This window comes from Peromyscus eremicus, chromosome 7 (assembly GCF_949786415.1).
Source record: "Peromyscus eremicus chromosome 7, PerEre_H2_v1, whole genome shotgun sequence".
Taxonomy (NCBI): domain Eukaryota; kingdom Metazoa; phylum Chordata; class Mammalia; order Rodentia; family Cricetidae; genus Peromyscus; species Peromyscus eremicus.
The window spans coordinates 69,953,827-69,978,823 of record NC_081422.1 but is presented as its reverse complement, the minus strand read 5'-3'; the positions used below and the strand labels follow the sequence as shown (position 1 = coordinate 69,978,823).

The 24,997-nt window shown below is 45.5% G+C and overlaps 1 protein-coding gene across 1 annotated transcript in view; it reads left to right on the top strand.

The window, feature by feature from the left end:
• Positions 1–8,717: 8,717 nt before the first annotated feature.
• Positions 8,718–24,997, top strand: part of Tmod2 (tropomodulin 2) — a 53,154-nt gene continuing 36,874 nt past the window's right edge. The window contains exons 1-2 of the mRNA XM_059267011.1: positions 8,718–8,826; positions 24,010–24,203. Coding sequence (XP_059122994.1) covers positions 24,078–24,203 — 126 coding nt within the window. The 5' untranslated portion in view covers positions 8,718–8,826; positions 24,010–24,077. The remainder of the gene's footprint in view (positions 8,827–24,009; positions 24,204–24,997) is intronic.

The window sequence follows — 24,997 nt, the reverse complement described above, 5'->3', positions numbered from 1 at the left end:
TAAAATTGGGACTAAAACAACATCAATACTTATTGAAATAAAAGGAATAATGATAGCACATTGTAAACAACTACACTAATAAATGAGATAACTTAAATGAAGTGAAGAATTATCAGAAAGACACAAACTAATGGCACTAACCCAAGAAGAGGCATAAAATCCAAGCTGGTCATCACCCCAGCACTCAGAAGATAGACGGAAGGATGAGGTGTTCAAAGCCAGCCTCAGTGAGTTTCCAGGACAGTCTGGGCTACATGATATCCTGTCTTAGAGAGAGAGAGAGAGAGAGAGAGAGAGAGAGAGAGAGAGAGAGAGAGAGAGAGAGAGCTGGGTGGTGGTGGCACACACCTTTAATCCCAGCACTCTGGGAGGCAGAGCCAGGTGGATCTCTGTGAGTTTGAGGCCAGCCTGGTCTACAGAGTGAGTTCCAGGACAGGCACCAAAACTACACAGAGAAACCCATCTGGGGGGGCGGGGGAGACCAATTTAGTCATTTTAAAACTCTGAATAGAGAAAAGCCAAAGCAGAATAGTGCATGCCTACAGTCTGCACCCCTGGAAGAACTGACACTGGAAGATTACAAGTCAGTAGCCTTGCTAGACTGTGGTGATATTCTGTGTACCCTAATAAATTTGCCTGAAGATCAGAGAGCAGAACAAGCCACTAGACTAAACATAGAGGCCATGCAGTGGGGGCACACACCTTTAATCCTAGCACTCGGGAGGCAGAGATCTGTCTGGATCTCTGTGAGTTCAAAGCCACCCTGGACTACATGAGATTGACTCAGTCTAGGAAAGAAACAGAGCCAGGCAGTGGTGGCACATACCTTTAATCCCAGTACTGGGAAGCACACACGCCTCTAATCCCAGGAAGTGATGGCTGGGTGGAGAAATGTGTATAAGGCGTGAGGAGACAAGAACTAAAGGCTTTTCGGCAGAAGCATCCCTTTCAGCTAGAGGCTTTTTTGGCGGGAGCCTTTCTCAGAGGATTTCAGCCAGAGGATTCATGGAGTTGGTGAGGTGAGACGTGGCAGTGACTTGTTCCTTTGTCATTCTAATCTTTCAGCATTTACCCCAATATCAGGCTCTGGGTTTCTTATTAAAAGACTATATTAGAATTCGTGTTACACTGGACTGCATAGTGACATCCTGCCTCAAAATAAGTACAAAGAACAGCAACAAAAGGCAGGAATCCTAGCTCATGCCTTTATGCCAGCATTCAGGAATGTTGAGTCGGGATCGTAAACTTGAAGCTAGCCTGGGCTACATAGTGAGCTCCTTGCTTAGAAACAAAACAACTCTACCAAGACCCAGATAGCTTCACCAGCAAATTCTACTGAACATTTAGAGAAAAATTAATGCCATGCTTTCACAAACATTTGCAAAGGACAGAAGACAAGAAAACACTAACATCATTCTCTAAAGCTAATGCTATCCGAATGCCGAAAGAGTCAAAGACATGAAAAGAAAACTGAAGACTAATACAACTGGAGATGCATAGTGGAAATTTGTCTCAAAAAAAAAAAAAAAAAAAACCTGGGCATGACAGTTCACCTCTGCAATCCTAGCACTTGGGAGGTAGAAGCAGGAGGGTTAGAAGTTCAAGGCTACCTTCAACTAGATAGTGAGTTGGAGGACAGCCTGGCCTATTTGAGACCCTGTTTTAAAACAAAACATCCTAAGCCAGAAGACACTATTTACGGGGGTTTCTACAATCATCAACTCACAGACAAACCTATTTCATCTATACCTGTACTTTGCTCCTATACACACACACACACACACACACACACACACACACACACACACGAGTATTTTAAAAGCAAAGCCCAGAAACCATTTCTTCTGTAACTATTGGTTTTTTTTAAATATTTTTATTTATTTACTTGTGTGTACATTTTTCTGTGTGAGGGTATCAGATCCCCTGCAAGTAGATTACAGACAGTTGTGATCTGCTATGTGGGTGTTGGGAATTGAACCCAGGTCCTCTGGAAAAGCAGCCAGTGCTGTTAACCACTGCGCCATCTCTCCAGCCCCCCATAAATATTGTTTATTACTCCAAAAGATAAGCATTCTACAAAAGCATGATTCTGATCCCATTATTACCACCCCTAATCTTTAAATAATACCTTAATATAATCAAATATCCTGTGTTTGCATCTTGGTGCTGGGTGGTATACATGCTATGCAAGCATTCTATATCCCCAGCCCTGGATTTACATTTTCCCTGGTTGTCTCGTGTGTGTGTGTGTGTGTGTGTGTGTGTGTGTGTGTGTGTGCATGTGTGTGTGTACAGTACTCCCAATCTTCCCTTGAATTTGCTCTATAGCTGAGGATAACCTTGAACTCTTGACCCTCCTGCTTCCACTTCCCAAATAGAGGGGGTTACAGTGTGTACCACATGGCCAGATACTGCTGTAACTTTTTAATAGCTATTTTGTTCAAACCAGTATCTACACATTCTACTCAGTTACCTATTGAATTTCCACATAGTTTCAAGCTTTCCTTCACTCTTTTGTTTTTCTTCCAGTTTTCTGAAGAAATGCTACAATGTTAGGCATGTAGCTTGCTACATGAAGAAATGCTGAGATGTTAGGCATGCAGCCTGCTACATTCTGGATTCTGCTGGTGGAATTATAGTGGTGTGATTTAACATGTTCACTATTATACAGTGACTCAATTTTAGGTGATTGCTGCCAATTCTGCTATAAATATGATTTAATCCATCTGTCATCAACATGCTGTTGCTCTTGTAGTCCTTAATAATGGCTGCACCCTTTGTAGCATTCTTGAAGCTAGTGATCTCATCCAATCTTCCTAACAACAACCCCATATGGTTCTTATTATTATCCCTAATCTAGAGATGAAGAACACAAAGCTTAAAGAGGTTAAGGAATTTTGACTACAGTTAATTCACCAGTAAATACCTGGGCTCAAACTCTATCTGATGTTAAAAACCCATCTTGTTATCCATTGTATGATAATGTCCCCTCACATCCCTTTGCCTGAGGCTCATGATGGTTGGTTGTTTTAAGACTCTAGGAAGTAGTCTTTCAGTCTATCTAAAAAAACTTCCACATTTCATATCCTAAATTACACTTGGGATGCTTTCAGCTCCAAGTAATAGAAAACCTGCCAGCCCACTCCCAAATAACCACACAGAGAATTATCATTAATTATAAAAGCTTGGCCAACAGCTTAGGCTTGTTACTACCTAGCTCTTACAACTTAAATTAACCCACATTTTTTTATCTATGTACTACCACATGTCTCAGTACCTTTTTCAGCACAGGGCAAGTTCATCTTGCTTCTCCCTGCGTCTCCTGCAACTCTGCCCTTCTTCATCCCCATACTTTTCCTCTGTCCACAAGTTCCACCTAACCTCTTCCTGCCTAGCTATTGGCCATTTAGCCCTTTATTAAACCAATGAGAGCAACACATCTTCACAGCGTACAAAAAGACTATGCCATAACACTCAACAATAAGGATATTTATTTTCTCACACAACAAGAGAGCTAGAAGTAGGACAACACCAGGGGTGGTTAACAACAGCATTGCAGATCCCAGGCCATTCTGTCTCTTCTCTTGGACACCATCAGTGTGTTTTTTGCCCTTCAGCTAGAACCTCTGATGGTTATAAGATGGCCATTCCAATAGCCCCATGGAACCACTTCCTTCATGCATGTTTCTCTCTGCATTTCTGTGTAAGGGCAAGAAGCTCCTTGACATGGGAAAGGAGACAGGAGCCATGCTAAGAGCCAGAGAGTGGGAAAGAGTGCTGGGAAATGCTGTCTTCTGGACATAGCTGTTGCTCTCATGAACCCCCTGTAGTTATTGTTTCCTGTGAGATCAAGCCAACAAAATCAGTATTTCCGCACACAGCACTAATTGGATGCAATGAGGGGGTACATAATAGTGATAGGGGGACATATTGGGAGGTATCTGGAAGGAGTAGAAGGAGAAAGTTGAGATGGATAAACATATTAAAAATTCACATCATGCCGGGTGATGGTGGCGCACGCCTTTAATCCCAGCACTCGGGAGGCAGAGGCAGGTGGATCTCTGTGAGTTTGAGGCCAAGCTGGTCTACAAAGCTACACAGAGAAACCCTGTCTCAAAAAACGAGAGAGAGAGAGAGAGAGAGAGAGAGAGAGAGAGAGAGAGAGAGAGAGAGAGACTCAAAAAACCAAAGAAGGAGGAGGAGGGGGAGGGGAGGGAGAAAGAGGAGAAGAGGAAAAAAATAGAATGGATGTGGAACAGGCAACCAATAATACTGCTACCCACTCCCACGGGGGTGTGCTACATGTTCCTTCATAAATAATTAAAACGCTTCCTTGTAACTACTGCATTTTTATTTTCTGCTGTCTGACATTTTCTGCCGTGTGTCCACTTCTTCATCTGCAGGAAGAGGCTACACCGGATGATCTGCCATCTAGCAGTTCTACTTTATTCTACATCTGCACAGTCCGGAAAGCAGTTGAGGTGCCGGAGAATTGACTCCATTGGTGAAATGTTTGCTGCACAAGCCTGAGGATCTGGGCTTGATCCTCAGCACCCACGTAAAATGACAGCTGTGGCAGTGAGTACCTGTGACCCCAAGGCTAGGAAGGCAGAAACAGGGGCTCACTGACCCGCCCCAGTCCCAAAAGAGAATCTGTTTCAAGAAGAAGAAAAAAAAAAAAGATAGATGGTGTTAATGTGCTGACCCGCCCCTTGAAATCCCGCCCCTTGGCGCTCCCCTGCGTCCTGACATAAAAGCCTCATTTTAAGAAAAACCTCTTCCCCTTCCTCTCTCTTCTGCTTGCCCCCCCCCCGCCTCTTCCCCGCCATGAGGTGTGCACACCTCCGCTTTCCCTTCTCTCTTCCTCTCTCCCTCTTTCCCTATCTTTCTTCTTGTAATGAACTCCACATGAATGAAGCGCCCAGGTTGTAAATAAATGGCCACCGCCACCGCATGGCGCGTCTTGCCCGCCGCCCTCCCCTGCATCTGCCCTGCATGTGAGCGTGTTTTCCCTTATACATGGGATACCCTAACCCAGCCAGCTGGGGGTCCACCGCATGATACATCATAACAGATGGCACCTGAGGAATGACACCCAAGGTTGACCTCTGGCCTCCACATACACATACAGATATGTGCATGCACACCTGCACACATGCGCACACACATAGAGAAAGTTAACGTTTAAGGGCAAAACTAACATAGTGATACAGGCCTGTAATACCAGAACTTGGAAGGTTGAGGCAAGATCAGGAGTTCGAGGTCACCTTCAGCTAGATACCAAGTTGGAGGCCAGCCTGAGCTATGTTAGACCTTGTCTCAAAAGAAAATCATTTTTAACTATGGTCTAGAAATGCTGGCAGGTTCAAACTAAGTCATAGGTATGACTGTGTCCTTTCTTAAAAAAAAAAAAACCTAGAACATGGCCGTTAGATTTGAAGACCTGCAAAGACTGGAACCGGTACTATCTTCCCATCTTCCCATTAATTTATTTTGTTTGTTTGCTTGCTTGGTTTTTTTATTGTTGCCTCTCCCATAGACAAGGCTGGCCTGAATACCTGACCCTCCTGCCTCCACCTCCCAAGTGCTCAAACTGAAGGTCTGCACCATCATACCCACTATTTGTTTTGTTTGGAATTGTAGCTGTTTTTGTTTGTTTGTTTTTTGAGATAGGGTCTCACTAGGTAGCCTAGCTTTCTGGGAACTCACTATGTAGACTAGGCTGGCTTTGGACTCACAGGTATCCTCCTGCCTCTGCCTCCTCAGTATTGGGATTAAAGGTGTGTGCCACCACACTCAGCTGGTATTTTGCTTTTTGAACTAGCATCTCACACTGTAACGAAGGCTGTCTTGTACCTTACTGTGTAGCCCGGGTTAACCTTAATATCTCAGCAATCCTCCTGCATCAACTACCAAGTGCTAGAATTACAGAATTCCACTACCTGGCCCTGTTGTAGAATATTACTTTAACTATGTGAAGGTGTGTTACATTTGTTTATGTTGTGGAATATTGCTTTAACTAGGTGAAGGTGTGTTACATTTGTTTAATTATGTAAAGATTTGTTACATTTGTTTACGTTGCGGAATGTTACTTTATGTGAAAGTGTGTTACATTTGTTTGTACTGCATTTGTTTAATTATGTAAAGATGTATTGCATTTGGTTCACCTTGCCTGCCTAAGGCACCTGATTGGTTTAATGAAAAGCTAAACAGCCACTAGCAAGGCAGGAGAGGGGTAGGCAGGGCTGGCGGGCAGAGAGAGTAAGTAGGAGGAAAAACCTAGGCTCGAGAGAGAAGAGAACGAGGGAGAAAGAGAGGGACATGCCCGGGGCCAGAAGCCAGGCAGCCACCAGCCAGACATGGAGACAGAAAGAAAGTAAGGTATACAGAAAGAAAGAAAGGTAGAAAATCCCAAGGCAAAACATAAAGAGAAACAGATTAAAATAAGCTAAGGACGAGCATACAAAACTAATAATAAGTATCTGTGGCATGATTTGGGAGCTGGTTGGTAGCCAAAAGAAAAACCCTGCTACACAGCCCAGCTTCTTATCAATGTTAGTTTGTTTGTTTGTTCGGAGACAAACTCTTTGTAGCCAGATGACCTTAAACTTACAATGTAGCTGAGGATGACTTTGAACTTGTGATCCTCTTGCTTCCATCTCCCAAACACTAGAATTATAAGTGCGAGGTGTGTGTCACCATGCCTAGCTTATTGATTGCTAATGTTAAAAATAGGAAAGTTAAGTATCCTGCCTGCCTTATTTGTGTAGCCACTGACATCTACTTGCTTCTAACCCTCATGGGACAGACAGAGGTTGACTAGATGTTCTTTTTTCTCAGGCATCTTTAGTGTGACTTCAACATCTTCCCAGAGCCCACACATGGCTTGCTATCTCTGCTTGGGCTGCCAACTATGACTACAGTGTAAAAAATCACTTCTGTGTCTGCTTCATTTCATAGACTGCTTCTGAAGTAATGCTCCATTCACTGTATCACATGCATCCATTTCTTCATGGAGAACCATGAGATCGCCACAAAAGAAGACAGTCTGCAACCAGCTACCTTGGCTACTCTTACCTCCAGTCTGAACAAAGGAGCTCCACTACCTTTAGTTTATGCCTACAACACCTTTCTCTAGTAAAACTGATTTGATCTGTAAACAGCCCCGTTTTTACTTAGTAAAAGGCTGTGATTTGTAATGAGTGTAATGACATATCTGGATAGATATATCAGACATCCTGTCTGTTATACAGATCATTTGGCATAATAAATGCAAAAGAAAATTTGAGAACCTTATTTAAGCTGGTTTGGTCACACCTTCCATTTCATTTTATTCTTTTCAGAGCACAGTCTTTTCATCCTGACAAGGGGTACAGGGTTATAACTGACCATAGAAACACAGATATCTCTCAGCAGCCATGGTATACCTGCGTTCACCACCCTAGTTTCCAGGGCCTTCAAAGATCAGTTTTATTTTCTGACTTGACCCTACTGGCCTGTTTTTTGTTTGTTTTTAATGTATATGTTATACGGGTGAGGGTGATCTAGGAGACCAGAAAAGGGCAGGGGATACCCCAAAATTGGAGTCACAGCTGTTGTGCTGTCTCTTGTAGGTGCTGGGAACTGAAGTTGTATCCTCTGGAAGAGTAGCAAGTTCTGTTAGTGACTGAGTCATATCTCCAGCCACCCCTGTTTTGAAATGTACAAAGGGAAATGCTGATGCAGCCAGGGGAGAAGGGGAGAAGATGTCCATAATTACTGGCTAAGCTGGATGAGCCGGAGTAAGTACTACTACCTCTTTGCCTTGAATGACTCTGAATGGATAAAAACTCCCTCTGCCCATCTCATGGGGCAGTTACAAAAATAAACACAGGAATGGGAAAGCGGATTTCTGAACAAATGCGAAGTTGCTGTTATTATTTTCAACTATAGAATTTCCTCTCCCGCATTTTTTTTAACCACATGACTATTGCATACCTCACTCCAGACAGCATCCACTGAAGTTCACGTTCATTCGTCCTTTATCTGATGTAGATTCCATCAGCCCTGCTGCATCCATCTCTTTAGTTCATGTACCTACACTATGTTTCTAAACACAAATCCCGCCATACGATGGAATACTGCATGGAGCAACTTGGAAAAACCTCAACACAGCTGTAAAGGTCAAGTACCCTAGCAAAGGTTATATACTCAAAGTACCCAACAAGAAGTCAAAAGGAGAGAGACCTAATCAAATTAGAAAATGCCTCTATTGTGCGTGTGGTGGTACAGGCCTGTAATCCCAAGCCTCAGGAAACAATCAGGAGGATTATGAGTTCAAGACCAGCTTAGGCTACATTATAAGACCCTGCTCACCTTCAAAAATAAGTTTCTGGAAGGAACCCAAATACTATGTACTCCCATAACCAGGGATTTGTCCCATCCTACTCTCATGCTTTAGAAACAAGATAATATTCTATGGTTCCTAAGAACAAGGCAGAGAGAAAAGGGCATTCCAGTACATACTCAAGGGAGAAAGTGAGACAACTAAAAGATCCATGGTAATAAACTCAGGGAGTTTGAATGTCTACCCAGTGAGTCGCAGGCCAATGAGACGCAGCTATCTTTTGCATGGCATTTTTTTATAGGGCCTTCCCATCAGGAGACTGCATCCAAAAACCATCTCTTGTAACCATGGTGAAGGAATCTTTATTGTGTGTGCTCTTAGTACCAACAGGCCTGAGGTCATTGATTCCAACCTTGTACCTTTAAGCTGTAAACATTTTACAGATGAGGACCCTGAGTCTCGAGTCCTGTGCCCAGAGTCGTATCTTGTGAAGCCAGCATGTAAGTTCCCCAACACTCTCAAACCAAAACTTTTATCAAGCTCCCTAAACCTCAGCTTGTTTTCCCCTCCTCTTCCCTAAGTAATTAACCCATTTAGTCCTTTCCACACCCACGCCAGCCAGTAAATCCTAGGTCAGGCCTGGTCTGTTCCTGAGCTGGCCTTCACAAGGCAGCACAGAAGGATGCTCACTTGTCCACAATCTTGCCAAGCCTCTGCCACCCACCGCTGTCAGTGATCCTGACCAGCTCCAAAGAACCTACCCAGCTCCCCCAAGCCCAGGCTCCACCTGCCCCGCTGCGCACTTGCAAATCTAGCTCCAGACTCTAGGGGAGGACCCAGCGAGACCAGCGCATCGGAAAGAGAGCCAGCCGCAGCCTGGGCCAGGGTCCTGCTTCGGCGTGGCCACCGCGCGCCGCCGGAACTACGCTTCCCAGGCTGCCCCGCTGCAGCCGCGCGCCCCGCGCCGCGCCCGGCCCCGAGCCGCCTGTTGATCCCAGTGCAAGCTCGGGGCCACGGCGCCGCCCCTACTGGTCGGACCCGAGCACTCGGGGCTCTAACGGCTGTTGCTCAGCACCTTCTGCTTCGGGATGGGTGCAAGCAAGGGTGAGAACCTGGGACGGGAGGGGACTGTCGGGGCAGCCTGTCTGCAGCGCCCGGGTCCGCAGCTCAGCGGCCGCCGCACCCTGCGTGTCCGCGGGAGGATGCTCCATGGCGTGGCACGCGGCCAAGCGCAGCCCGCAGCAGCTTGCACCCGAGTGGCGGGTGCGCGGGAGGCGGGGATGGCGAGGGGCGGCCGGGGACGCGTGTGGGTACCGGCTGCATGGTGCCCTGAAGCCCCGCAGCCCCATAGCACCGCACTCGACACGCAGATGCAGAGAGGGCGCGGTCTCCCATCGCCCGGGGCTGCGGAGCTTGGGTTTTCCAGGTTAGGCTTTGTTTCCCATTTTCTCCTCTCCCGCGAACGTGTGATAAGCTCCCGGAGTCTGGAGCATCTCGCGGCCTCATTTGAGCAGGAGCCTGGGAAGGGAGGACTCCGGTCGGCTTCTTTCCTGAGGTCCCCAGAGCTGTCACAGGACGCTTCAGCCTTCACAAAGCCGCCCTTTGCAGGTCCTAGAGAATCTTTTTCCTATTCTTCCTGGTTAAAATCATGCTGGTTCGTGCCTTCCCCGGGGCTTCCTTGCCTTAACCTGTTGACCTGCAAAAAAATGAAGGTCGGTTTAAAATAGCAATAGTAAAGGTTTGGGGAATTTTTACTTTAAAATGTCAGAAGGTGGGAAGGTGATGCGGCTAAAATGCAAATTGCAATAAAGAGGCCGAGAACGCCACCGCTTCTTCGGCTCCTATTAAATATCTGATTCACCATGCGCTTGGGAAAGGAGAAAAAAGAACATCAGAGGAGGTATTACAAAAGCATGGTTTCCGTAGCATCTCCACCATTGAGGAACTGCGGGATCCTGGGCCAGACTCTTCACCTCTCTGAGCTGCGTTCTCCGTGTAAAATGGGGTATTTGGTGAAATGGTTTCTGGACCTCTTTTCTTGGATACTGAAATGGCAAGAGTGTTCAGCACTTTTACAGAAAGCTTGATGGGGGCAGAAAGAACAGTTTTCCCGAAGGAAGCTGGAAGATTTTCAGGGCTTAGTTAATCGAGGTTTTTTGTTTGTTGTTTGTTTTTCCCTGATTCCCTCTATCCTCTTCAGTCTCGCTCACTATCACAAAGGTTTTGGATTTTATGTTAACCGGTAAATCGGCAGGCCACAGTGTGGTGGTTTTGTTTGCAGGTGCGATCAGCTGATAAAGGTCTGCTGCTCCCTAGGGCTGGGCCTGAGCTGTCAAATGTGCTCTTCGAGAAGGCGCGGGGGAGGGGTGGGGGACGGGACTCCCGCAAGAAATAACCAGAGAGAATATACAGTGAGGAAAGAAAAATGGTACGGATGGGTTATTGTGTGAAAAGTGAATGCACAATAGAAGGTCTGAGAGAGGCACTGTACCAACACTGACCTAACCCATCAACTGGTACAAAAGCTTTGAGTGAAAGAAGGGATAGAGCAGGATTTTCATATTATGTCAGAGTGTCTTACTCAGGGAGAACACATCTTTACAATGCAGAGATTAGGAAGTTCCCATCATCCCCCAAAGGTCAAGATGAGCCTCCTGCTGGTGAGCCTCCTGTTCTAATAAAAAGACCATAATTTCACCCACGTAGTATTCCAGACAAGATGATGCAGGGGTAGGGGAACAGCTGTCATAGATGGCAATCTGAGTAACTGTGGATTGGTATATATGGACGCTGACTCTGGATTAGAAAGTGATAGCTGTAAAAGATCATTTTGGGGTCAGGACATGGTGGTGCCGGCCTTAATGCCAGCAGGTAGATGCCTGTGAGTTTGAGGTCAGCCTGGTCTACGTAGTGAGTTCTAGGCCAACTTCAGCAACATATAGTGAGACCCTGTCTCAACCTTGCATCCAAAATAAAGAAGTAGAGATACTTTGGAGATACTCAAGATACCTGAATATGGGCTGTATACTACACAATGTGAAATTACTGTTCTTAGGTGCAGTAATAGTATGGTAGTATATATGAGAATGTTCTGTATTTTTAAAATTTTAAATCTTTAAAAAAATACCTTTACTTATTACTTGATACAATGTATCTTGAGCTTATCCATCCCTCCTTAATCCCCAATACATCCCCTTCCCACCTTCATGCCTGTGGTGGTGGTTGTGGTTGTAGTGGTAATGGTGGTAACTGTGGTAACCTACTAAATCCAAAGTAAAATGGTCTTGTTGGCTTGATGTGAAGATCTTGCCTTAGTGACCACAGCTGCTGTGAGTTCATGAGTGCAACAGCTGTGTCATGTCTAGAGGCCAGCATTTCACTGGACTACTCCCATCCTCTGGCTCTAAGGTTCTTTCCACTCCCTCTTAAGTGATGCTCCCTGAGCTTTGAGGTGGTTGATACAGGGATGAGCACTCCATAGTCCCTTATTCTCTGCATTAACTACGGCCCACTGCTGAAGAATCTCCCCTGGCCAAAGTTGAGAGCAAGCACTAATGTAGGGGCATAGCCATAAGTATTGAGAAGACAGTTTGATGGCGTGACCATTTAGCAAAAACGTCAGTAGTAGGCTCCCCCTACAATAGGGCCTATAACCTCCCAAGCCAGGGTCTTTTGAGCAGGTGTGAATTCCCTCCTGTGGAGCAGGCCTCAAATTCAGTCAGAAACTGGTTGGTTGCACCCATAACTTCGTGCCACTGTTGTCCCGTGAGCACATCTTGCCTGACGGACGGGTCAGTGTTGAAGCACTCAGGGTTCACTGTTTGGGTGATCCATTGATGACTCTTCTCCCCCAGCAGCATACAAAGCACCTTCTGTCACAATGAAAGCTTAGGATTTTGGAGGTGAAGCTCACTGACGTCTACAATACGCTCAGCAGGTTGAGGGAAGAGCCATCCATGGTGGTAGGGCACGTTCAGGAGCACAGCAGAAAGACAGCGGTGAGAGCCAGTTGAGTCCAGAAGAGTGGTGTGCAGCTGGATTTTGCTCTGCTCTTGTGTAGGGCTGAACTTTTTAAATGAGAAATTGAAGGCGAATTTTAAAACAATAAGCAAACAAACAGAAAGGCCCATAGAGGGCCGCATGGTTACTGATAGACCACTGTGGTGAGTCTGAGAGAAAATTCTTAACTCCATACTCCCAAGCAAGACATAAATCTTCTCAGAGAGGTTCATGGAGTCAGGAAATATTCACTTCTCTTGGTTCTTCTTGGCTACTATTGATCATTTATGCTTAAGAGATGAATCCGCTAGCTCTAACTAACTCCAAGTGTCATAATATCCTTGGTACCCAGGGGAAATTTGTCATAGCAAAACACCCCCCATCTGCAGATTTTAAGTCCTTTTTATAAACTATCGTAGTATTTACATGTAACCAAATGTATTCTCCCCAGATATTTAAAGCCTTTCTCAATTACTTATACTTAATATAGTGTAATTATAGAATGTTCTGTGCTGTTTTTATGGAATGACAAGAAAAAGGTATCCACAAATAGAGATTGCTCTAGGAATAAACTCCAGCTTCCTTGGAAAGCCGTCTAGCACTCACGCATATCTTCAGCCCTCATTGTTTGTTTGTTTGTTTGTTTGAATGATTTGACCTGCAATTGATTAAAGTAGTAGATGCGGAGTTCACAGTTATTAGTGGAGCCAACTGTGTTAATAATTACCAATTATTCTTGCCCTAGCTAAGAACTACCCTGAAAGAACTGTCCACCCTAGTCATATTGGGGATTGAAGATGAGGCTCACACATGCTAGGCAAGCACTCTACCACTGAGCCATACCCTCAGCCTTCTTTTGTTTGTTTGTGTTTTCTGTTTGTGGTGATGGTGATGTTTTTTGTTAGTTTGTTTGAGACAGGATTTCTCCGTGTAGCCCTGGCTGTCCTGGAACTTGCTCTGTAGACAACGCTAGCCTCAAACTCGGTAATCTGCCTGCCTCTGCCTCCCGAGGGCTGGGATTAAAGATGCGTGTCATTACACCCAGCCTCAGCCTTCTTTTGTTTTTTATTTTGAGTCGGGGTCTCAACAAGTTGTTCAGGCAAGCCTTGAACTCATGATCTTTCTGTCTCAGCTTCCTGAGTAGCTGAGTGACTGGACTGCTCCACCAGGACCAGCTGTTTTTTTCCTTTCTACATCTGAGATCTGTGTCAGTATGTAAGGGAATCTGAGAAAGTAAGTTCTAGCTAGGATTGAAGGTAGTTCTTTTTCCCTTCCACATCTGAGGTCTGTGACAGTATGTAAGGAAGTTTGAGAACATATACTAGTATCAAATGGTCTTTTGTTTTACCCTGGTTGAGAAAATGCTAGTGAAATAACTGGTCTAGTGTCTGACAGAACATAAATAATGAAATTCCCTCTTAGTCCTTTTGTGTGTCAGTCACATGTAACCTTGTGTAAAAAAAACCTTCTCTATATCTTGTTCAGAGAAATTTCTAGAAGGCATGTGCAGAAGACTTCCTACTACAGAATAAAAGAACAGAGTCACCTCTCATCAGGTGTGATGGCTCATGCCCCTTAATCCTAGCACTCAGGAGGCAGAGATAGGAGGCTTATCAAAAGTTCCAGGCTAGCCTGCTTCACATCATGAGTGAGTTCCAGGCTAGCCTGGTCTACAGAGTGAGTTCCAGACCAATGAAGGCTACAGGGTGAGACCCTGTGTAAACATACATACATACATACATACATACATACATACATACATACAGCATTTAATCTCTTATACAGACCCCTTTTGTTCCAGGTTAATTTTTCTATAACTAGGTGTTGTATTTATGAAAATGGCCATTTAAAGCATTCACATTTACTCAGATATGTGTCTGTAGTGATATACGTGTGTGTGTGTGTGTGTGTGTGTGTGTGTGTGTGTGTGTGTGTGTGTGTGTTCTCTGATTCCCTCAGCTGTTATGCTTCTAAACATTTAGAATGTTGTTGGTGTTACAAGAAAAAAAAAACTACCTAATCAGATCCAGGAAAGCTGGTTTATTCTTTGTGGTCATAGCTTTTCATGGGTTACAGTTCTTGGATCTGTAGAATATTGTTTACAATGTTTTCCAAGCTATGTGCAAAATATTATACATTATATAATGTATATATGTACTTCATCTACTATATATACTCTATATATACACACATATATGGACATTTTGAAAAACTAGCTAGCATTGACTGGAATCAACTTTTGGAAATCCTACCTTCAGTGTATTATTGAGTGAGTGGCCAGAGCACCCTCATAAGTATGTAGATCATAAATATTGTCATTTGTGTTTCTCATTGCCTGGCAGGTTAGAATTCAAATTTCAGATTCTAGTTTTCATGGATCATTTAACCCCAGTCTAATTTCCTCTGTTTCTTCCTAGAAAATCTTTTTTATCATCAATAATTTTTATTTTTAGTACACCAGAAAGTCAATTATAGTGCTAGACATGTTGGCCCACGCCTTTAAACCCAGCATTCAGGAGGCAGAGGATGGTGGATCTGTGAGTTTGAGCCCAGCCTGGTCTACAGAGTGAATTCCAGGCCAGCCAGAGCTACACAGTGAGACCCCGTCTCTGAAACAGCACTCAGTTACGTATAACGTTGAAGACTTTGAGGCTGTGTAAAGGGAGAGGCATTTACTGCACTGGCTCTTCTCCCTCCAAAGCCAGTCTGAGTTCTTTGAACTAGGTTCTGTATTTCAGCACATTCCTCCTGAGAGCTATGACCGATTAGTATTTTTGCTCTTACATTTTCAACCTTCCTGTTTGAGTATCAGGATTCCCCTGTCAGTCAGGTATAGTGGCACATGGTTGTAATCTCAGCCCCTCGGGAAGCTGATACAGGAGGATCACAATTTCAAGGTCTGCCTGGGCTGAATAGCAAGTTCCAGGCCAGCCTCTACATAGTGAGAGCCTGTTTTAAGTCTGCCATTCACCCTGCAAAAAGAGAAAGGGGTAGATGGAGGAAGGGAGGGAGGGAGGGAAGGGGAGGGAGGGAGGGAGGAGAGAGAGAGAGAGAGAGAGAGAGAGAGAGAGAGAGAGAGAGAGAGAGAGAGAGAGGAAGAAAAGAAAGAAAGAAAGACTTTCCTACTAATTTTTCCTTTCATGTGCATTACCAGGTTCCCTGGTTCCCTTAGTGGCAGCTAGGTTGGCGAAAGGTTGATTCTAGGACTGTGAGTGACAGGAGTTCCTGGACCAGCTGTCCCAAGCCTGGCCATGACAATACCACACAACTGGGGCACCAGCATTAAGGAAGAACCAAGAGGCCTCTTATGAGAGCACTTGGAGGACTCTGGAGCCACATGAGCATGGCTGTCATGTAGTCGATGTGGATGGAGCCAGACAGCACCCTTGTTTATAGACAGCCGTTCTGATTGGCAGTGCCATTGCACACCAGTTGCTGTATGGCTTACCTATCATCCTGAGTCAGTTTGTAAGCAATCCTGCGTCAAGTTGCACAGAGCACCCACAGATCATAACAAGGCAGAAATCAAAACTAAGCTAATCAGTGCCAAAGAAAAGGTAGATCAAAGAGTCCAAGAGCAGGCGGAAGCCAGGAAAAGAGATGCATCCAAGGACAAAAACAGGAAACCCGTGCTGTCAGGAAGTTAGAAGTCTTTAAATTCCCACTGTCAGGATGAGGGACATTAAAACCAGCATGAAACCGGGGCTGGTGGCCCACACCTGTAATCTCAGCCTTGGGAGGTGAGGCAAGAGGATCAGGCATTCAAGGCCAGCAAGAGCTACATGAGACACTCTTCCCCCCCACCCCCCACCCATCCCCGATTGATGATGATGATGATGATGATGATGATGGTGGGGCTGGAGAAGTGGCCCAGCAGTTAAGAGCACTTTTTGCTCTTGCAGAGGACCTGGGTTAGATTTCTAGTACCCACATGGCGGCTAACAACTGTAACTTCATTTCCAGAGGATCCAACACCTTCTGGTGTCCTCAGACACTGTACACACACATGGCCCACAAATATACATGCAGGCAAAAATACCAACACACAAAATAAAAATGAATTAATTTTTAAAGTAATAACAACAACAAAACAAAACACCATCAGCAGCAGACAGTTAAAAACCAGAAAGAGCCGGGCGGTGGTGGCGCACGCCTTTAATCCCAGCACTCGGGAGGCAGAGCCAGGCGGATCTCTGTGAGTTCGAGGCCAGCCTGGGCTACCAAGTGAGTCCCAGGAAAGGCGCAAAGCTACATAGAGAAACCCTGTCTCGAAAAAACAAACAAAAAACAAAACAAAACAAAACAAAACAAAACAAAAAAACCAGAAAGTCCAAAATACAAGGCAAAGTGGTAAATACAGAAATGGGAATTCATTGAGGCATGGTTGTGGTTCACCCCATGGTGGTTCACCCCACTAGGACCAACAAAGAAAAGGCTAACCTGGTCCCTCGTGAGCTCCAGGCCTTCCAGGACTACATGGCAAAACCATGTCTCAGTAGGGGAAAAGAGGGGCACAATGGGAAAAAGAAATGGAAATTCCTCAGAAAATAGAGCCTAACCACAAGGGACACGAAGCAGCGGGACATAGGATCCACCAAGAAAATTAGGAAGCAAGAGGTAGCATGGGAAAGCCATAAGACCTCCACGTGAAAGAGCTTTGCCAGGCGGTGGTGGCGCACACCTTTAATCCCAGCACTTGGGAGATCCAGAGCCACGCGGATCTCTGTAAGTTCAAGGCCAGCCTGGTCTACAGAGTGTGTTCCAGGACAGGCACCAAAACTACATGGAGAAACTCTGTCTTGAAAAACCAAAAAAAAGAAAGAAAGAGCTTCTGCCCCAGCTCAGAAGTCTCGGTTACTGCCCAGGTGGAAGTCTACATCAGTTTGGACAGCCACTAACCACTGAGGCTCGTTACACTTGACAGTGCTAGTTCGAGACCCTTGTATGATGCTGCTTCTCTGTATTTAATCTTAATAAGGAAAACAGGGGGGAGAATACTTCCAAAAGAGGACTGCTCTCAGACCAAAGACAAGAGAGAATTAACTGTGAGGGCTTGTGTGAACTAGGCACCGCACCTCACAGTACAATAATGACCCAAGTATCACCCGCATCTCACAAGATAAATACAGCCATGTGATGATGTCTCGGTCAGCAGTGGAGCACATGCATGACAGGGATTCTATGAATTACCTCACCCGATTTGTTGTAGCTATCTTCAGACTATGTATGACGGTATAATGTTAGCACAATGCAAAATTGCCCGATGATGGGTTTCTCTGAATACTGCCCTGCCCCACTGGGTTTTTTTTGCCTGTTTTCCAGAGGACAGGTCATCAGTTTCATGTGTGTCTGCCTCGTGAGGCTTTGGGCTGGTTACCTTCAAGGCTTGCGTTCAGTCTTCTGTGCTTTTGAGTCCATCGCTTTAAGCTCTCAGCCAATGCTACAAGGCCTTCTGTGCTCTCCAAGCTAGAAAGGAACCTTCTTTTGCGGGTACATTGTTATAAAAGGGGACTGTTTTCAAGCTGAAAAAAAAAAATCTGACAGTTTTTGTGCTATAAAATTATGCAATAAGAATGAACCGTCTCGGCTAGAAAACACTGTGAATCTGGTAGGGTCACGTCCTCACTGCCCTTTTGCCCTTTCTGCCCTCTGCCTTGCTGTCAGTTTTTGCCAGAAAATTTCCCTGTCTTGTGTTCTGTGTCTTTCATCTTCTGATAGTTATTTCTCGGAGAAAGAGTCTCACGTAGCCCAAGTTGTCCTTCAACTCACTGTGTCTAGCCTTGAACTCCTCATCTTCCGGCCTCCACCTCTGAATGCTGGGATTTCAGGCCTGCACCTCCATGCCTGCCTTCTTGGCAGTTTGAAACGAAGAAAAAGATTTTGCTGTCCTGTCTTCAAATAGCTAGGTTTCAGAACACAGGCTCTAAATGTCACATCTTTATATCTGCCCAGCATCCAGAGATGTATTAAAGACTAAGTGTGGTGGCCCTTGCCTTTAGTCCCAGCACTCTGGAGGCAGAGGCAGGAAGATCACTGTGAGATTGGGGCCAGCCTGGTCTACAGTGTGAGTTCCAAAGGCCAGCCAAGGCTATATAGTGAGAGCCTGTCTCATCCCAACCCAGAAAAAAATATAGAGATGAATTAATTGCAGGACCAGTGTACGCTTTGTTGGAGGGCCTATGATAAACTGATGTTGTTCTGTTGGTTAGTTTTAGGAAATGAGGTTTGACTCTTGTGCAAATCTCAAGTATGGTGAAATAATGAAGGTATATTAAACAAATGAAGATTAATATCATTTACTGACTCAGAAATAAGTCAGCAGCAGCAGTCTGGAGTTTGGTCTGTCTTTGTGTAGAGTAAAAGGCTGGGCCCTTCATGTTGTAGCTGATTTCCCTCTTTCTCAGCATAGTTATGTTAACAAGACACTGGAAAAAAGAAGCACAGAACACCATGCTCTTAACTCTCCTTCCCAAGGCTGGGTTTCTGGGTAACAGGAAGAGACTCTTCCTTCAGCTCACTGCTGAGCCTATTTTCTGTTTGGCCAATAGGCTCTGTGTTTGCCCACCTGGGCTTCTGGAAGCCTCAGAGGCACAGGCTCCATTCCGGTGTGTACATTCGTATCCTGTTGCGTGTTGAATGTTTGCCATGGGACAGACACCCGGCTGGAGGCGAGGCTGTGGCAGCACTTTGCAAACTTTCCACTGCCTCATCACTCCCGGGAGGGGAAACAAATGTGAACCCAGCAGGGCCTGGGTGGGGTACAGCAGGCCAGCCAAGCCCTGGGAAATCAGAGATTTGACTTTAGAGGCTATGAGAAGGCTGGATTCTTCCCTACAGCACACCTGCATTTGTTTTAAGGGGTTTGGTTTGGTTTTGAGATGGGACTCTTACTATGTAGACCAGGCTGGCCTCAAACTTGCGTCAATCCTCCTGCCTCTGTCTCAAAAATAATGAAATAATAATAATAAATAATGAAAAATAGCTGGGCTTGGTTATATATGCCTATAGTCACAACACTTAGAAGGCTGAAGAAGGATTGCAATACATTTGAGGCCAGCCCTAGGCTAAACAGTGAATTCCCGACTAGCCTAGGCTACAGTGTGAGACCCTGCCTTAAACAAACAAACAAGAAAAAAACCCAAAAAAAACGAAAACTCCACCATAACAGTAGTAACAGCTAGGCTCTCCTTGGATCTTCAGGTCATACTGCTTTCTTTCCTCCTCTGGCTCTGAGACCCCCTGGCCCCGTGCTTTAGAATGTGAACTTGGCTTTGACAGGCACGATTGGTGGTTAAATTATTACTTAATGCTCTTTCCCTTGTGAATTATAGGCTCAGTTAGCACCCAGAGAACCATCTTTTTGTCCACGGCTATGTCTCAGCAGTGTTTGGAAAAGGCAGGCTTTCAACAGACATTTGTGGAATGACCGTGCCTGAGTTTGAGAAACCCAGGAGCGTCGAGAATTAGAATATGGTCCTTGTTTTCTGGGGGGAGGCGGGTTGTGGTAGCTGAAGAGAGAACTGTGTAGTAACATATGTGAAAGATAACAAGTAATGAATGTTAAACGGGTAACTTCAAAGCCTACCCCTCGCTGACTCTGCCACACTGGTCTTCCAGGCTCAATGTGAGCATCATTACAGACAAAGTCAGTTCAGGGAGCGGAGCAACTTCTGTGGGCTCAGGTGATCTCAGCAGGCTCCAGGAGGGGTGGGGGTGATGGGGAAAATAACTGCAGGGAAAAGTTCTCTGGACCCATGGCCACCTCACTACTCTGAGCTCATGTCCTTCCTTTGACGTCAGTAATTATTGGGTGTCTGCTGTGGGTCAAGATCTGTGCTGGGAGCCAAGATTTTATTGGTGAATAAAAGTTATATAGTCCCCGCCTTCACCGAGATCAGCAAGTAATTGTGCTGAAGCCAAGTTGCAGTCAGAGGAGTACGGGGGGGGGGGGGGGGGGGGGGGGGGGGGGGGGCACGACCAGCACATGACCCAGATTTTGACTCAGGGTCTGAGCTGATGGAGGAAATGGAGCTCACATAGAGACTGGAAGATGAGTCTGTGGCAGAGTCAGCAGGGGTGGGCTTGGAGTAAGGCCTCTTAGGCTTTGAGCAAAGGGCACATAAACGAGCCAGGAATTGGGAATGGTCCAGGAGGACATTGGGAATGCAGTACAGAAAGAAAAATGGCACTACAGAGGCCAGAGTGTGAATTTGAACTTTATCTTTGGGACAATGAGAAGCCACTGGGGGATCTTGAAAGAGTGAAATAAAGTTGGTACAAAAAAAAAAAAAATATCCTTGGGAGGCAGAGCCAGGCGGATCTCTGTGAGTTCAAGGCCAGCCTGGGCTACCAAGTGAGTTCCAGGAAAAGCGCAAAGCTACACAGAGAAACCCTGTCTCGAAAAACCAAAAAAAAAAAAAAATCACTGCCAGGTGGCAGTGGCGCAAGCCTTTAATCCCAGCACTCGAGAGGCAGAGCCAGGCAGATCTCTGTGAGTTCGAGGTCAGCCTGGTCTACAGAGTGAGTTCCAGGACAGGCACCAAAACAACACAGGTCAAGGGCTGGGCGTAAATGAGGAAGTAGATGAGTTCTCCTCATCACTCTGCAAGGATAGGATTTGGTGATTCGTAGGTAGAAAGGAGGTGAAGGGAAAATGTCAAGGAGGACACCCTGGTTTCTGAAACAACCTCTTGAAATTCTAGAGGAGGAACAGACAGGCAAGAGCTCTTCTCGTATTTTAAGGGTTTGAGGGAAGATTTTAAGAATCTAGCCAAGGGAGGGTTTTTGGTTAGGTAACTCTGATCTGGTCCTCAGGATCCAGATACAGATTTTTAGAGTTAGCAGAATATAGAGAAAAATTAAAATTACAAATCTAATTAAAAAAATAGAAAAAAAAAACTAAAATAATTAAAATTTCAAGGTAAGTAAGAACCCTTGGTGAGGGATGAGAAAATAATTTCTAAGACAAGACTTTGAAGAATGCCAGTATTTAAGACGAAGGAAGAGAACCTGAAAAGAGACCAAGAGGAGAGTGATGAGGGAAACGCAAGAGCCGGGCTGAATGGCCAAAGGCCTCCCTTCACTCTGAAGTCCTGTGGTCCTGCAGAGCTTGGGATCTTAGCCAGGCCTCAGAAACAGAGCACAAAGAGAAAGGGACATTCCAAGCAATGGTGCCACATCTGCCAAGTTCCCGACAAGAAACAGAGGGTGGGCTCAGACCGAATAGCTTGAGAAGGTTTCGATAAAGAGGCTATTTACAAGGACGTAGGAAGCTTTAGAGAAACAAGGAGGCAGAAATCCGGCAAGAGTCATAACAGAGACCCTTTCCCACCCCAAGGCCCAAAGCCAGCAAAAGAGGGTGGCCTGTGGGGTGACATGCTCTTCTGGAACGCCCCCTCCACACACCCCCTCCTCCCATGCCACTATGTCCCCTGCTTTGCCGCTGGTTGCCTCCTGTGGGTCAAACAGGAGCCAGGAAGGACAGGAGCCAGGAAGGACAGGAGCCCAGGTGCAGTCTAGGTAGACAACACTTCCTGGGCCACAGCAGAGTGGAGAACAGAAATGGAAGGATGAGCGGACTATTCTAGAACAGTTACCCTGGACATGAGAGTGTTTGGGGAGAGTATATTAGTTTCTGTGTTGTTGTAACAAAGAGCAAACTCAGTTGCTTAAAACAGTATGAATGTGTTGCCGCTTCAGAAGTTAGAGACCCAAATGGCTCTCGCTGGTGTCAGTGGGACCTTGCTGCTCTCTAAAGGCTGCAGGGGGAAAGTCCAACTTCCAGAGTCCCCACAGTCCTCTTCTCGTGGCCTTTCCTGCATCTCCAAAGTCAAAAATCATGATGTTCTGACCTTCTGTCCCTGCCGTGGCCACTTGCCTTCCTCGTCTGTCACCTTACTACTTTGGAATAAATTGTGCCCACTCGGACAATTCAGAATGCTTTCCCTATGATAGGCCCTTAATTTAGGGATTGGGGATGTAGGTCGGTAAGATCCAGGTCCCTTAGTGCAGCCCATAAAGAAGCCCCTTCACAGATGTCCCATTTCCCCACTCCACAAATCCTTCTCCAACCCATCACATGCTTTCCTCTCCTGTCTCTCTGCTTATGCTCTTCTCTATGCTAGATGGCCTTTTCACGCCCATGTCCTCCTTAGGACCTCTTCCTTCAAGGGTCAATGACAGTCTCTCTTTGAAGTGACTCCCACTTCAGACATTATTGTAACTTATTACATGGTATTATTGCCATTTGCGTGACTGTCTCGGTGAACTAGGACCTTCCTGAGGGAACTTTTCTAGAACTGCCCTTGGCAATGGCAGGTAGACAGCTGACACTTACTGTCTTGAAAGAGCTGGCTGGACTAAATGCAGAGTTGTCTTGCTAGGGAAGATCTGTAGAATTTTCTGCAAGAGACTGAGTAAAACTTGCATTTGGTGTGAAAGTTTAAGAATGAAGCATTTCGGGGTTGGGGATTTAGCTCAGTGGTAGAGCGCTTGCCTAGCAAGCGCAAGGCCCTGGGTTCGGTCCTCAGCTCCAGAAAAAAAAAAAAAAAAAGAATGAAGCATTTCAAAGCCAGGTGGTAGTGGCGCACACCTTTAATCCCAGCACTCAGGAGGCAGAGGCAGGTGGATCTCTGTGAGTTCGAGGCCAGCCTGGTCTACAGAGTGAGTTCCAGGACAGGCTCCAAAGCTACACAGAGAAACCCTGTTTTGAAAAAGAAAAAGAGGGGTTGGGGATTTAGCTCAGTGGTAGAGCGCTTGCCCAGCAAGGGCAAGGCCCTGGGTTTGGTCCTCGGCTCTGAAAAAAAAAAAAAAAAAGAATGAAGCATTTCAGAGGGATGGGGGACTAAAAGAGAATGTTTTAGGGATGTAGAGAAAGAAAAATTAGGGAGAATGACTACATAAGCAGTAACAACCATAATAGAAAGGTAACATTAAGCTGGGAGGGAGATGGGGTACAGGGCACAGAAAGTGTTGGAGGGTTATAGTAGTGGATGGATATGATCAAAAGACATTATTTGAAGGTGAGAACTTTCAAATAACAAAATATACTATTAAAATACTCTCAAAGACATCATTTTAAAAAAATAGAAGTTGATAAAGAAGGAGAAAGAGAAGTAGAGAGAGTAACTATGGGGTCAGGGCTTGAGAACGTCTCTTGGTTTCATTGCACAAGTTATGGGACAATGTGTTCTCACACCAAGCCTCTAAACTCTTCCCTGAATGAATCCCATTCTGTGTTCTTCACAGCGCTCTCAACCCTGAAAGGGCACAAGTATGCTGCTTACAACTGCCATACAATTAGTCATTGTTCTTCACTGGTTTTCAATGGGAAGCTGGGAGAAGTCTTATAGTAGAATGGAAAAGCACTCACTCCCCTGGGAACCAGAAGCCAGGCACACATCCCATAGCTAGGTCTCTGCCACCTTCAACTCAGTCATAGTCTGTAAAATTGAGTGATGATGGTATCTTGCAGGCTTCCTTACAGGGTTGCCCTAAAGGGAAAAAAATAACTGAAATACGGCTGTGTGTGCAAATATCGCGGGCTGTACTCTGCTCTGGAAGTGAAGGGAATGCTGCCTTCTCGAGGAAGCGTTTGTGCGGTAGAATCCATTGCCAGCATAGCACAATCTATTACTAGTTTTACAGTTTACGGTAAGGAGATGACAGTATTGCTCTTTTAACAGTGGTAGTGTGAAGTCCCGGGGAAGCTGGCCCACTTGAACGTGCCCGAGGAAGGTGCCTCTCCGAAGCCATGGCGCTCCCCTTTCAAAAGGAGCTGGAGAAATACAAGAACATCGATGAGGACGAGCTTCTTGGCAAGCTCTCAGAAGAGGAACTGAAACAGTTGGAAAATGTTCTAGATGACCTAGATCCCGAGGTTTGTGGTGTGGAACTGGAGTGGGGTGCTTAATGAGAGCACGGGAGAAAGGGGGGCAGCCATCGCCGCCAGAGTGCCTGCAGCCCCCGTTCAGAATTCTGGGCTCTGCCCCATGGCTGCTGAGCCACTGTTACAAGTCCATGGCGAGCCCCAGGGCCACCACAGTGAGAAATGACAAGTGTGTTTCTCAAAAACTAGTTCACTGTAGATGGTGAAAAGTGTTTTCCATTGGGAAAGAATGGTCTGGTTTATCGTAGGACTTGGGGGAGCGATGAGAACAAACCTCACCAGGTATTTTCCAAGTGTCAGATCCTTGGCTGGGCCCAAGAGTCCTTGGGGGAAATGAATGGTATTAGCTCCTTTTCATAACTAGAAGGGCACACTTACGAGAGTGACCCGCACAAGATCCCACACTGGTAATGTCCGAGGTGCTGTTGAAAACACCTCTGTAGTAATAGTTTCTTTTGGTTTTGGTTTTTATCATTGTTTTTATTTTGTATTTATTTTTTTAAAAGATTTATTTATTTATTATGTACACAGAAGAGAGTGCCAGATCTCATTACAGATGGTTGTGAGCCACCATGTGGGTGCTGGGAATTGAACTCAGGACCTCTGGAAGAGCAGTCGGTACTCTTAACCTCTGAGCCATCTCTCCAGCCCTTTTTTTTTTAATAAATTTTTTTTTTGAGCTGAAGATCGAACCCAGGGCCTTGCGCTTGCTAAACAAGCACTCTATCACTGAGCTAAATCCCCAACCCCTGATTTTATTTTTTGAGATAGGATCTCACGCACTC